This window comes from Phymastichus coffea, unplaced genomic scaffold, assembly GCF_024137745.1.
Source record: "Phymastichus coffea isolate CEN01 unplaced genomic scaffold, Cenicafe_Pcof_1.1 PCOF00003, whole genome shotgun sequence".
Lineage (NCBI taxonomy): Eukaryota > Metazoa > Arthropoda > Insecta > Hymenoptera > Eulophidae > Phymastichus > Phymastichus coffea.
This window is the reverse complement of record NW_026706814.1, coordinates 10,741,278-10,755,142: the sequence shown is the minus strand read 5'-3', so window position 1 is coordinate 10,755,142 and position 13,865 is coordinate 10,741,278. Positions and strand designations below refer to the sequence as shown.

Genomic DNA, 13,865 nt, shown 5'->3' with positions numbered 1-13,865 from the left:
GTTTAGAATATCTGAAAGTTTACAAAAAAATTATAAATATGATTCTTTATATACATAATTTTTGACGGTGGTGTTATTAGGACAACCTGTAAATATTTTTATTGAATTCCAAGAGCGAACTCGAGATTAAGCAACATATAACTGTTTATGGTTTGAAACATTATTTCGGATGATTTTAATGTAAAATGCGTGTTGTTGACGACGGTTTTTAAATACGTTCAGATAATTGATAATTTCAGCTTAAATTTAAGTACGTATCACCAAATATTTTAATAAAACACTTTTTATTAGCGTATTTATTGTTACAGTTATTACTTTTAGCTTGTGAATTTGTAATTGACATGATATTATTTTACTTATTATTTTATTTTGTGTAAAACTTCTCCAAACGACACATATGTTTGTTTACGTCTGATCACAAGAGACTGGGATTTCTATGTATCAAGAGGTGCTGGTGTACAAAAAACGTTTCTTTTTAATTTTCTACGAATTTTTATTTATTGCATATGGTCCTAATAAACATAATGGTATTATAATACAGTATTCCACAAGCTTTCCTCGCGGATTCTGTTGATTAATCTAAAAAAATTGTAAATAATAATAAAAATGATTTTTGCTCAAGGTAATCACTATGCGATTAATCGGGTTATACATTCCGTATATTTTACAAATCAAACATTTTTATATTTGACTTTATAAAATGTATTTTCTAAAATGTTTAAGAACAATTGTTGTTTACCTGATCTACAAGTTTTAAAATATAATCTTAATTATATTGAATATTTAGTCATAAGTTAACATCGAAAAAATATGTAACATTCAGTACTTTTTTCGAACTGTTATTTTTAAGTCAATTCGGTAAATGTACATACATTCCCATGGAAATTAGAATGCAATTTAAGTATCAACAAATTACTGGACTAATCGAACACTCATCGTTCATTGATTTTTCAATGTCGTTATTAAAGTTTAAGTGCTTCAACCAAATGATGTAATGTTTCTCATTTGTCTGACAGCAGCTACAACTCGAGCATTACAGCCAGAGCTACCACTCTGATATTCTTCAGGAAATAGTCGTAATAACAAAGACATCTGCTGCAGGTTCTCAGATAGTGTCAGACCAAGTTCTTCGAGTATATTCCCCAAATAATCTACAATAACAGATGTAAATATGTTATATTATTATCAATATTATTATTGAAAATTCACTTAATGAAACGGGAAATGTTTTATATACATAGAAAATGTTCACTCTGATGCCATCTTTGGACAGCTTTACCGTGTGGAAATATGACTTAGCCGTATGCTCATCGAAATACATGCGTTCAAATTCATATTTGCTATACGTTGTTTCAAAGCATACCGTACCTAACATGTTCTGGAAAGAGATTCTTGTCTCGTGTGTCTTTCAACCCTCGCTTTGCTCAGACATAAACTTCACACGACACAAAAATCTTTCTCGCACTAATTAGATAATGTACTATTAAGAGTTAGTATCTCGTATCGTCTTCCATTAGCCTTAGGCGTAACGAGCACCAATCGACGATTACGATATTTAATATTTTGAAAGATCGTTTTCACGTTAATCTCGTATAATTTATACGAAATTATAGTTTATAGTTCATGAAATATATCTATGATTACCTTACAATTGTTCATATAATTGGTTATACGTAACGAATTTTAATATTCATTATTTAATCGTAGATGCACAGCTAATGATTTTTTAGAAGAAATCTTTGAAAACACGTAAAATTCAAAAACTTATCAAGAAGAAATCAAGAACTAGAAAGCATGAAGAATTTCTATAGTGAGTATTCTGTTGAACACCGACGTCGTTGCTGCTTTTAGTTATTATTTAGTGTAACATTAAATACTTTTCAGTTTTAGTAGTAGCTCTATTTTCATATTTATAATTGCCTTCTAATTTATGATATGATACAATATCTTACACTTATTTTCAAATATTAAGCGACGTTTCAAAGACATTACGCTATTATAAAAATTGAAGACTTGCTTTAAAGATATCTAATTTGCAGATGAATGGGAAATTTTGAAACCAAACAAAATGTTCAGAGTTCTTTAAAAAAAATCAATAAATTGAAAATTTCTTTAATGTATTTTGTTTTACTTTGCAAGGATTGAAACCAATGCAAACGTGTATCTTACCAATGTCGGTAGCCAATTGTTTGCATGCCGCTTGATTCAGTTCATAAATTCCCCAGGTTTGATCTTGGAACATTTGACAGATTTCTTTTGCAATAATTCCTAATAAAATATTTGTAAAACCTGACTCGCATGATTCTTGACTGTATTGTGGATCCGCTGCTTTTAAAGCTTTTGTCAAGCTAGGATTATCCCTTAATAAAAATGGCTCCAAGTGCTGTGGTAATGTCATTAAATATTGTCCTACTTGGGTTATGTATTCTTGTGGGGCGAAACTGTAGTCAGGTAAATCTGAGTTTATTGTGGGAGCTTTGTTGACGTCGGATGACCAAGCCGGTGCTCTTCTGACGAGGAGCAATTGTGTAAAAATAGGAGCAAAAATAACGTCGTAAGTTGATCTGTGCAAATCTGAACAAAGTTTTCGAATGGATTTTAAGGTAGGATCTAAAATTGATTTGTTTCCTGTAAAAAAAGTCATCAGAATTAGCGTGAGCCTTGAATTTTTTTTAATGAATTCTGCGACGTGCATCACCTGTTTTTACTGATTCAACAAACTCTCCTAATTCTTTTTGAGCAGAGGAGTTAAGAAGAAGAGATTTGTAATGATTGAAAGCACTGCCTGCTGGATTCTGCAATTTGTCGTAAGCATCAGTTATATCGCTCAGTAACTGCTTTTCAAAGTTTTCAACCAAACTCAAAAATTCGCCTGCAATTTGATTCCATATTTTTTTCACGATTCTGTCACTCGCCTCATGTGCTTATCAATAATTTACCTGTGGTTTGCATAAGTGTCAGGCACATTTGGAATAAGTTCCAGTCTTCATGCTTGACTTTGCGCTTACTCAGCTGTCTCAGTCCTACTTTGAACTTGTCTTGATAGTTATTAAAAAACGACTGTAAATTGTATGTGGATAGACACAAGAATATTATTAAGGATAAAATTGTGACTAGTTGTATGCATGTGTTTAACCTATAAGGAACTCACATTGAAAGCCTTTACTAAACTCGGATAAGCGCATCCATCAGTGAAGACCATGCATCTTTTATTGGCCTCGCTGGCGTAATCCATAATTTTGGCGACGCTCAGTGACAGAGCGTTTATTGTGTCGCTCAAGTCGTCGTGAGCTAATTCCAGGGAGTTAAGCTGTTGAGACAAGTGTGACGATTCATAAATACCATATTTCGCTATGTACGGAATGTAAGGCGCATAGATGGTTTGCGCAAGGATCAGAATATTGGGGTCTGCGATTCTCTCGAGCGAGGCCGTCTCCGTAATGGCGCTCAAATTGACGGCGAATTGCCTAGTGATCTGCTTCAATTCCATGAGCAAGGACAATTTAATGGTATTGGACTGCTGCCTCAACACTGACTCGATGCAATCCACCATGCTTGGATCTAGACTATGCAGCAAGTCTATGGTAAGCTCGATCAGTGTACCGAGTGCTGAGTTCGGGAAAACTTGGTTGCAAAATTTCACCTAGAACATGTGTACCTTTATAAAATACACTAGTTCGTATGTTCGATACTTTCAGAGTCGTTATTACCTGCTCTTGCCACGCGTTTAACAATTTGTCGTAATAAACTCGCAACCAGTACGTAATATTTTCCTCTTGGGCGAATTCAATGGCCTTTCTCCATTCTTGCGCTAATGACACTTTTAAGCAGTTCTGATAATACTTGAGCAGCTGAGGTAATCGATCCATCTTCGTAAATATGTCGACGTACAGTCTCGATTGTTCTTAAATTAAACAAATACATTTTTCTCCGACCCAATCAATGGACTTACTAGATTAGCGTACCTAAGCTTCCTGCCGTGAATGCCTGCACAAGCTTCGGACTGGCTAATGCCTCCAAACGGTTTTTGAGACCCTCCAACTGTAGCTTTTTATCTTCGTAATCGGGCGCATCCAGCAACACCGATAGTGATTTTTGCATACTGGCTATAGTGTTTGCTATTTTGTTGATATCGCCAGATTCAAAAATATCATCTACGTCGTTCGACAACGCCAGCCAGTTGTCCGCCTCTTTCAAACTCTCCGTTTTATTGATCAATTCCGTTTTCATCCTGTCATACTCTTCCAAAACACGAATAGAAGAGGACGTGCGCTTTTCAACCTGCAGTGGGAAAATCTCTTACTATCGGTATGCACGTTCAAATTTGATACTATACCAGAATGGCTTTGTATGTACATTTTCGAAATCAAGCTTTACAACTTGCATCTTTTCCTTCAAAGACAGAGCTTCTTGTTGCAATAGCTGAGCATCCCGCAGAATTTTCGGCATGTTCGACAAAACATTTTGACCGCTATCATCCAGCGAAGTACTGACTTGTTGTACGTACAACTGTAGCTTTGTCAATGCGGTTGAGAGGTAGGACTGTAACGTAAAGTTCTGATCATTCTAATATTACTAATTCTAATAATTTGGATTATTTTTTGATAAGTGGATATACCGATAGAGTTTTTTACGCAACTCGAATTATTTACGTAAATAATTTACAATTTCGATTACTATCTTCACTGCTATCTCTTTACCAAATGCTGTGGTCGGATTGCTGCGCCAATCCGAGATTACGAAGCATTGCATTGAAATTACGAAAGACTATTGGAACATGAACACCGATTATTACCACTGTTGCTGTCAATAATACAAGTACACTTGGAATATAACAATACGAATTTTATGGGTTTGTGAGTCAAAAGAGAAGCCTTTCGACGCACGCGATAAATTATCAGCATGGAAAATGGAATCAAGCCCTTATTTGAACCCTACAACAGTTAGCCGACTCATTGCGGTCATTTTGCAATGTGCTAAGTGGATTTTTCGTTGCTTCAACCAACATAGTCGCTTTAGTTGGCTTTTCATATTTTGACCTGTACCAATAGCTTTTCATTCTTAATGACAGCGCCTCATAAAAGTAATATTCACGTGCGTATATGTGCGAGAGCAAAATTTACACCAAATGCAAATTCAGCATGACTGAGCAACTTGTTATTCTTGTATATTATGAAAGATGACGATCTATTTTTCGATTCAGAGCATTAAAGGAACTTTTTTATAGAAAACTAATATTTGTTTTTTTTTTAAAGCGACCTTCAAAATCACTCATTTATAAATATACCGATGTTCAGAAATCGAAGTTGAGTAATTTTTCATTAATAAGTTTTTTATGTAGGTGTCTAGAAAAGTCTCACTTTGCTGCAGATTATATCGTTTTGTTATACTGTTTCATGTTCTTATGATGTCGAACTTATCATGAATGTTTCTATTTCACAATACTCAAATAAAAGTGTGGCCTTAACCGGAGCGTTGGCCGTGGCACGTTGGAGGAGCTATTTTTCGAAACAGATCTGGAATCCTCGTCGAAACGATTATTACGATGTTTGTACGTTGTAAATTTAGAAATAGCTCTGAATAAGCGACGGAGAGAAACAGCTAATTAAAGCGCGATGGCAGTTACAAAAGAAAGTTAAGAATGAAGGAAACGTACGACGTACGTTCACGCGCGCGAAACGCTAATCTAAGGTAAACTTACATCTGGAGGACGAGATGTAACAATTCATGCAAACTCTAAGCGTAAAAGAGCGCGAGGCAAGAAACTAGTTTGTACGCACGAAAAAGTGACCGAGAGAGAGAGAGAGAGAGAGAGAGAGAGAGAGAGAGAGAGAGAGAGAGAGAGAGAGAGAGAGAGAGAGAGAGAGAGAGAGAGAGAGAGAAAGAGGGGGCAGGGAAGAGAGCGAACGAATGAGCGAGCAAGAGAGAACCCGTGACCGGCTCTTGGCTCTGACATATAGTCGCGTTCGCATAGGTATGCATATAGGTATGAGTGCATAGTATAGATGTTTGTTACTGCAAGTATCGCCACCTTGCTCGCTCACTGCAAGTTCATTGGAAGTCAGTAAGCAGGGGCCAAGAACCGACAACAACCCCGTATCAGCGCAAAAAATCGACAAAGAAGCAGTGGCAGCGACAGCAGCAACGAGCAATATGCGCAAACACTGCTGGAAAAATGTAAAAAATAGCAGCTAGTGAATCTAGAGGATATGGGACAGAAGCGTTCTCGTACGTAAGCCAATAGCACCGAGGCAGCAGATTATGGACTATGGAACGTATATGGTAAGCACCGCATGAGCGCGCGCATACGAAGAGGGAGCGCGTGGGGGTGGGGGAGGGGGGAGTGCACGAAAGGAAGAAGGGGGAGAAGAAATGTGAAGCAGCGAGAGAAGCCCGCGCGATCGTGTCGAAGGCCGAAAAGCACGCGCGCAGGCTGCAGTTTGTACCGTATTAAAAGTACAAGCACTGTTTCGTAGTGTTGACGAGTTCGCTTCGCCCCGCCTAGCTATGGACTAAGTAACCAGTTGTTATACGAGGCTAGCTTTTCACGGCTTTATCGTGAAAATTAGTCATAGCAACGACTGCTAGACAACTTTCTGGCCCAGCTTGTTGTTCCTTCCTTCTTTCCTTCCTTCCTTCCTCCATTCCTTCCTCCTTTTCTTTCCTCTTTCCTCTTTCAAGGCCGACGACCTACCTCAATGTTGTCGCGCGCCTCCTCAGACTTGCAGATCTCGTTTATCAGCTCGACCGGCTCGAAAGCGCCCTTGCTAAACTCTGCAATGTCCTGCAACGTTATTGTTCAAGTGCAGTTTCAATCATATGCTCTTTGACATTGTACATTCATAAATTGCTAGTGGGAGTGTCAGTGAGTTTTTAAACGTTTATTTTGTGCTGATCAATATAACTCAAGATTGCTAGAGTCATCATTATCAAGAAGTGACTTCGCCAGGAAGATTAGCACTGCGTCGTAAGTTTGTTTACTATACTCGATCTCGTTTGCAGAATGACTCGAGTGTCGCGTACGCGGAGGAAAGTTATTGAAATGTGAGATGTGCGTACACCCGTTATGTGTGTGTGTGTGTGTGTGTGTGTGTGTGTGTGTGTGTGTGTTTGTGTATGTGTGTGAATGTGTGGGTCAATGAAAAAGCGAGAGAGCAACGAGAACGTTCGCAGGTTAGGTAAAATTTAGAGTGACTTTTTTTAACAATGTTTGTGCTTAAAATGACGGGAATAAATGATTCAGAAAGAAACTCCTCTACACGGAAGATTTGTTACTGTCATTTATTGTCTCGGTGAGAAGATGGATAATGACGTGGTGCACTCGAGCGTAATCAACAACCGCACGCTGCAGAGGTTAGAAACACTCGAGGCAAGCTCTTACCAGCTTGTCCATTTTACCAACAAAATGTATTTTTCTTATAGTATAGCCGGGCAGGGTTGTGCGAGTTGACCGTTGTTGACTCTTCGTAGATGTGTAAGCGAACACTTTTCCGTGGATGATTTCGTATGACGTAGATTTTGAACACTAATACCAACAATGCAGCTCAGCCCGTGGCAATCGTAGGCCGTAGATCACTCTCGAGTTGTGGCTCGGGCTCGGCCCCTCTGCTATAGTGTAGAGGCGCCTTGGTGGCTGTAAGTCCTATACGAATTGTGTCAAATGCATAGCTCTAGTCGCATTAGTCGTCATAAACCGTACAGGTGTAAAACTACATGAGGGATTTTTAAATTGACAGTAGCTCGATTGCTGGGGTTTCGTGAATTAATGCTGCGTTCGTCGATTGCAATCGTGCATTATTTGTTTTTTTTTTCAATGCAAAAAAAAATTGACGTTCAAGATTGTACGATTGTCGAAGAATCTACAGGGATAACGAACACGATATCGGTATATTGCGATTAAATAAGTGGATAAATGGTATGATATAAATGGCTGTGCTAAATAAGCAGTGGTTCGCAATATCGCAGGGAGACGCATATCGCGTGGCCTAGGGCGTTTTCTCTTGGCTGGTGGCGGTTTAGTGTAGATTGAGGGGAGGTCGGGTGGTGCAGCATGGGAGTAAGACGCCCAGAGAATGCAAGTCGATAGGTAGCTAGAGAAGAGTCGATGCTGTGTGCACCGGCTGTACTTGCAAGCAGCACCACCACCGCCACCCACTATTGATCCTCGCTCTCTCTTCCTCTGGCGCTCTCTATCCCGCTTGCGTGCGGTCGCACCTATGTACCTCTCCTTCGCACCGTAGGCTGCTGCTTGTAGCGGGCATTAGGTTAGGATCTCCAGTGACCCAGTAGATATACAAATTACGCGTGTGTATCATCTTGCGAGACCGCTCGCTTAAGATCTTACAGATCCCCAGTTTTTGTTTGTCATACATACAGCTACGAAGGTCGCCATGCTGTGCTTTCCCTTGTACTTATATCCTTGCTCTTTTTGTCACTGCATCTGCACTTGCTTTGTGTAATTTTTGCTGAGCGCCTTCGCTGAGAAAGAAAGAAGAAAAGGGATGGTAGTTGCGCATGATCACTTCAAGGACCTTCGTGAATAAATGCCCGAGACGACGCGTACGTACAACAAGCTTTGTGCTGGCTGTTCTCTCTCTCTCTCTCTCTCTCTCTAGCTCTCGCTTGCTCTTTTAGTTCGTTTTATTTTCTCGCCGAGTCGTATACCTTGCAAGCAGCCCTGTTGGCCTTCGCTAACTTTTTTTTGCTGGCGAATTGGCGCTCGCTGTTCGCTCCTTCGTGGTTACACGTCAGTCGAAGAAATTCAAAACGCCGTAACAATATTTCATCACAGATTGGTTATCCTGTGCGTTTGCACCCTTTGTTTGTTGGCCATTTGGTGTTGCTTGGAAATACAATTGCAGGCAGTTGCCACGCCTTTTTGTACGTCAAACGTCACACGACAAGTATATGATTTCGCGGGTTTCTTTAAAAAAATACCACCTGACGGCGGATTTCCGAATTTTCGCGCGTTTTTGCTGCGGCTGCGCGTGCTTACCAGGTCTTGTTTGACGCGTCTTCACATTGTATAGCACACGTCCCTCAATTAAAACAGCGCTTTTCGTGTTTTTCCTTTTACGTTTTCGTTGAATGCTCGCAGTCTTCTACGTGTCATTCATGCAACAATGGTCATTAATAGCCCATTTATACTGAACGATAGGATGGTTTTTCCAAGTTACTATATTGTAAATGGGAATCGCTAACATGTAAGGAATTAAATGACCGTTGTGCTTTATGGTATAATGCATGTTGACTACTTGTGTAAAGCCGTTTCCCGTAAGATTGCAAGTAAACTGCACTGTCCGAGCACTTGGCATAATTTACGAAGCAGCACATAGCTAGAGAAAGCTTTTGGCTCGAATCTCAAAGCTCTATGTACATAAATGCATGGCGACATTTTCTACCAGTTAACAATAGGACATGCTACGGCAAAATGATTTGAAAGCACTGAGCGAGGTTCATTTGAGACAGTATTAATTGACAGTGTACTGTGTATCAAGCTATCGCCTGCTCACTCCTTTTATTATAGCGTGCGATCATGTACATATCGGTGTTTGTCTCAGGCTAACTCCACGGGTCTACGTGTTTATCTTTCATTCGTATTTATGGTATCATTCTTGTATATAGTAAAAATTCAAATTGGAACTTAGTGACCAAATCAGTAGTAGATACTAGCAATTATGTAAATAATGTGATGTGCGATTTGCTTGTACCTCAATGTAATTCATCGTATATACGTTCCCGTTGCAACCACTGAAGATATTGCCAAAACTCCTGCAACTTGTTGAAGATTTTTCTGACTTTTACTTGGTTCGTCAATCACGAATTTGGGAATGAGAAGCCGAAGGGAAGATCTTCCTGCTCTTTAATCATACGTACACTGAAAGAATTGCTCCAATAAAATGCGCTATAGTTTCGGTAGAATTTACTACAAAACATACCGCATACATAGTTTACCGCGTACTCGAGTCAGTATCAAATTTATTAAACCTTATTAATTTCTACTACGGCAATAATAATTTTTATATAACGATATTGAGAAAAGTTCATTATACAAATAATAGAAATTATTATGTACTACAATAAAAAGTATTATGTTTTAATAATTATTAAAATATGTAATAATATATGTTAGAATAACAAATAAAAATTATTATGATTTGAACAATTTTGATAATGAACATAAGAAAAATGACTAGGATTAGATTGAAGTTTCTATCGTGTACGCAGTAGCAACTGCATATTGTGCAGAAGCAATTGATTAGACCATAAGTTGTATGTATGAGATTACGCGTAGATGGTAGTTCAATTTTCGCAAGTGATAGAATAAATATTTGATTACCGTAAGAAATGTCAGTCTGAATAGTGCACGTAAAAATGTATGCAATTAAGCTGCTGACAGGCGAACTATATGATACATTAATTAACTTGCGAACTAATATATAAATAAGATGCGATATATATATATATATATATATATACACACACACACACTAAATTAAATATATATATATATTTAATTTAGTATACCGAAGCAGTAAAAGTTCTTATGTACATAATAAAATTTACTAAAATTTACTTTACTGTACTTATAGTACTAATTACTATTGGTTCTAGTAAATGTTAATATGATATATAAAAAAATGTCAACATTTTAATTTTACTATGTTAGACAGCAACTTTTACTACAGTCAAAATATGTCCCATGATTACTAAGTTTTTAAGTAATTTTTACTACAGATTATGGCAAATATTTATAATAACAATTCTCTCAGTGTACGAATAAAATAGTGCTTGCGCTTATTCCTATCCTTTCTAATATTATTTCTTCATTCAGAGGTGCGTTTTTTATTATTCATAATAGTTTTATTTGGCTCTACATTTTTCCTGGTACATGTCTGTTAAATGATATATGATTCAGCTCTATTTCATTTTTACATTGCATCTTCAGTTTTTTTATCGAACGATTATTTAATTTACCGATTGAAGATTGAAAAGAAAATTTGTAAAGTGTCAAAAATTATATGAATAAAATAATGCTCGTTAGAAACGTTGTTTATTCACTAAAAGCATTACCATATTTCTTTTCTGTTTAACTTGTGCTATCATTTAAATAAATAAAAGCTCTCGATAATGTTCATTATTATGTATTAGTGAATTTATTATTGTCACCAAAAACATTATACTCCGCACGTCTTTTACTGACATTTTATTGTTTATTTTCATGCAACACGTCTGAAACGATGCCCGGAGCTTGTACTTTAGTAGTAGTCAAATGTCGCATTATTATGGTTTATTTATTCCCTGTCCTCGCAAGATTGTTATGCATTCTCCTTACGTTGAAGGGATGTTCCAGTGCGCTTTCGATATCTTGAACAGACTAGTAAGATGTATGTACAATGTACATCTGTAAATTGGTTCAACTTGAACACTTTAGCAGGTCATTTCTTGGCAAACTAACGATTTGTCGAAGTACAGCCAGCATATCCTAACTTGCTTGCTTCATAAAATTTTTTGGTCGATGTCCGTGATAGCATTAAGTGTACTAAATAAGAAAATCTAGTCTTTGAAGTATCCCCAGCGTAATGCCCGAATCACAGATCGTTGCTAAACAGCAAATGACCAAACGAGCTTAGTTCTTTTTTAAATTCTTTTGCACGACTTAATACTCTCGAGAGAATTTTTCTATAAAGCACAGCGGCTGCTTCATCAAGAATGACAAATGATCGATGACATATACTTCGAATGCTAATGTTTTATGGCATAGACAAATAATTTAAAGAGAATCACGATCGATGCTTCCTAATTATTGTTTATATTTCAGGCTGCTATAATACAGAGAGGGAGTAGAATCGTCTTGTAATGTTTTCTACGTTACTGACGACAGCTACATATGCTCTCTGCTGTACCTTTAGTTTTCATTAAAATCAGCGAAATTCAGTATGGAAGTCATTGTCGATTGTTGCATTTCTTTGCACAGAAACGGGTGCACAGACTACTCTGACAATGATTAGTCGTAATTTGGATGGGGACCTTTTTATAAACAGCAATTATTTCGAATATCTACGATCTATATTTCAGGCCAAACCATTGGAGGCAGACCGTGAGCAATTTTCTGCATCGGCTGTATATTTATAAAAGCGCAGAGCACTTTTCCTCAACAAAGATAAAGAATCAACAAATTGAAATTAACACGGCTTTTTGAATGAACTATTGGATGAAATAAATCGAAATTAGTTCACAGTACTTTTATCACATTGATCCAGTAATTTACATTGTTTCCTCAATATTATAATCCCTACTAGAAGCTACACTAAACAGCAAAGATTGTTTATTATTTATCTACTTTTATGGATACGTGTGGGGGCTTTAAAATGAGAAATACTTTTTTTATTTACTTTTTACATGTTGCACAATTTGTTAGTTGTTAAAAGTCATGCTTGTCTGCACTTAATGGCGTCATAAGGTAGATTTACCTTATAACGCTTGGTAAATTTTGCTCGTTCAACGATAAGTTCAGTCTAGTATTCGACTATGAAATCACACGTAATTCATATTTCCCTTAGCTCGTACCCAGTGGTTTTCTTACAAATGGTATGATTATTTAATCTGCTCTACGACACCTCTCAGGCGTGGTAGCTGTATTAATATAATTAATAGAAACTTGAATAGTGTGACTGAAATCTACGAAATTACATGGTTAGGGACATTGTTTTCTGAATATAAATAAATGAGTAATTTTGTGAATTAGACACATTTTTTAAATGACTGGTCATTTTATTTTAGTTACCACTAGCAGCAGATTGGCTAAATGAAAAAACTCGTCTAAAATGAAAGTACAGTTTTGTGTGAATTTATTTGTGCATTCAGGTAGATGAAGTATCGTGTTCATTCGAGATCAGTTTGCATTTGAGTGAACAGGAAAGAAAAGTGCTAACGACATCACTCTGTGGTCATGTCGAACTTTAGTTTTACTTATTGTTCGTTTATCAATAATTCGTAGCCAATTTATTCTAAACTATATTGTTATTTATGTTTAATAGTCGGAACAAAAGTATTTGTACAATATTTTCTGAACTATTATTGCAAGTTGATATGTATGCATGAATATACTGTACAAACATTTTTAAAAGTAAATTGTGAATTGTTAATCGGAAATTAATTTAATTGCTCTTCTTACTCCCAATTTCACTGCGATGTACCGTTAGTTAACGGTAAATGTGTGTCCTTCATCCAATAACGTTGTTGACCAATTTTCATTCGAGGTTGACTACAACTAAGACATCTGAATTTTAACTTAGTTCACGTGTTCGTCGCATATTAATAGATCATCATTCAGCGCGTATTGTATGCCTTTGACTAGCCAGCAATAATTTCTGAGTTGACAGTGTCGCTCTCGGCATTTGAATTTGCACTCATAAAGTGATTATACTGAGTGAAAACTGATACACCGTATGTTCATAAATAAAGCAACTTGGTCGGTAGAAAGTCTGCACAAGCAGCAGTCAGTCAATGTCGAGGCCATAATTTGACTGAAAATTGTCGGCGTGCGAATCATAGAGTCAAATATTGACGGCATTGAACTAGAAACAATGTGCAATAGCGCTAACGGAGATGCAAAACTAATTGAATTATGTAAGTGTGGGTGGAGTGTACTGCTGTAATATACGGCGCACACATGACGCACGAAGCATGCGTTAAATTATACGAAATGCTTGCCGTTTCTCGCTCGTATTTGCTCGAAAAGTCTTGTTAGTGGCTCGGTTAAATGGAGATACGCGTGTGCGTGTCAGGAAGAAAACGAGCGCGCAAGTTGCGCGTCGACGAAATGTTGCAATGCAACTTGGTGATACCGACGGACATCTAGA

General features: G+C 37.2%; 1 protein-coding gene across 4 annotated transcripts; it reads right to left on the bottom strand.

Moving 5' to 3' along the window:
- Positions 1-492: 492 nt before the first annotated feature.
- On the bottom strand, positions 493-13,038 carry LOC131665499 (conserved oligomeric Golgi complex subunit 7). 4 transcript variants are annotated; one of them, XM_058937405.1, is made up of 10 exons: positions 7,382-13,038; positions 6,695-6,784; positions 4,357-4,542; positions 3,966-4,281; positions 3,711-3,904; positions 3,152-3,643; positions 2,940-3,060; positions 2,699-2,872; positions 2,170-2,628; positions 493-1,151 (listed from the first exon to the last, which is right to left on the bottom strand). In XM_058937405.1, the coding sequence occupies exons 1-10, from the start codon at positions 7,391-7,393 to the stop codon at positions 979-981; spliced, it is 2,217 nt and encodes a 738-aa protein (XP_058793388.1). In that variant the 5' UTR covers positions 7,394-13,038; the 3' UTR covers positions 493-978. The 4 variants fall into 4 exon arrangements, with proteins under 4 accessions (XP_058793388.1, XP_058793397.1, XP_058793414.1 ...); XM_058937414.1 differs by lacking the exon at positions 6,695-6,784; XM_058937431.1 differs by lacking the exons at positions 6,695-6,784; positions 7,382-13,038 and adding an exon at positions 5,702-5,726.
- Between the last annotated feature and the right edge of the window lie 827 nt (positions 13,039-13,865).

What these genes read in the sequence shown, in the direction of transcription:
- LOC131665499 (XM_058937405.1), bottom strand. An exon ending in ATTCACGGCAGGAAGCTTAG is followed by an intron (nt 3,905 to 3,965) that starts GTACGCTAATCT and finishes GTTTAATTTAAG; the next exon opens with AACAATCGAGACTGTACGTC. An exon ending in TGTTGAATCAGTAAAAACAG is followed by an intron (nt 2,629 to 2,698) that starts GTGATGCACGTC and finishes CTTTTTTTACAG; the next exon opens with GAAACAAATCAATTTTAGAT.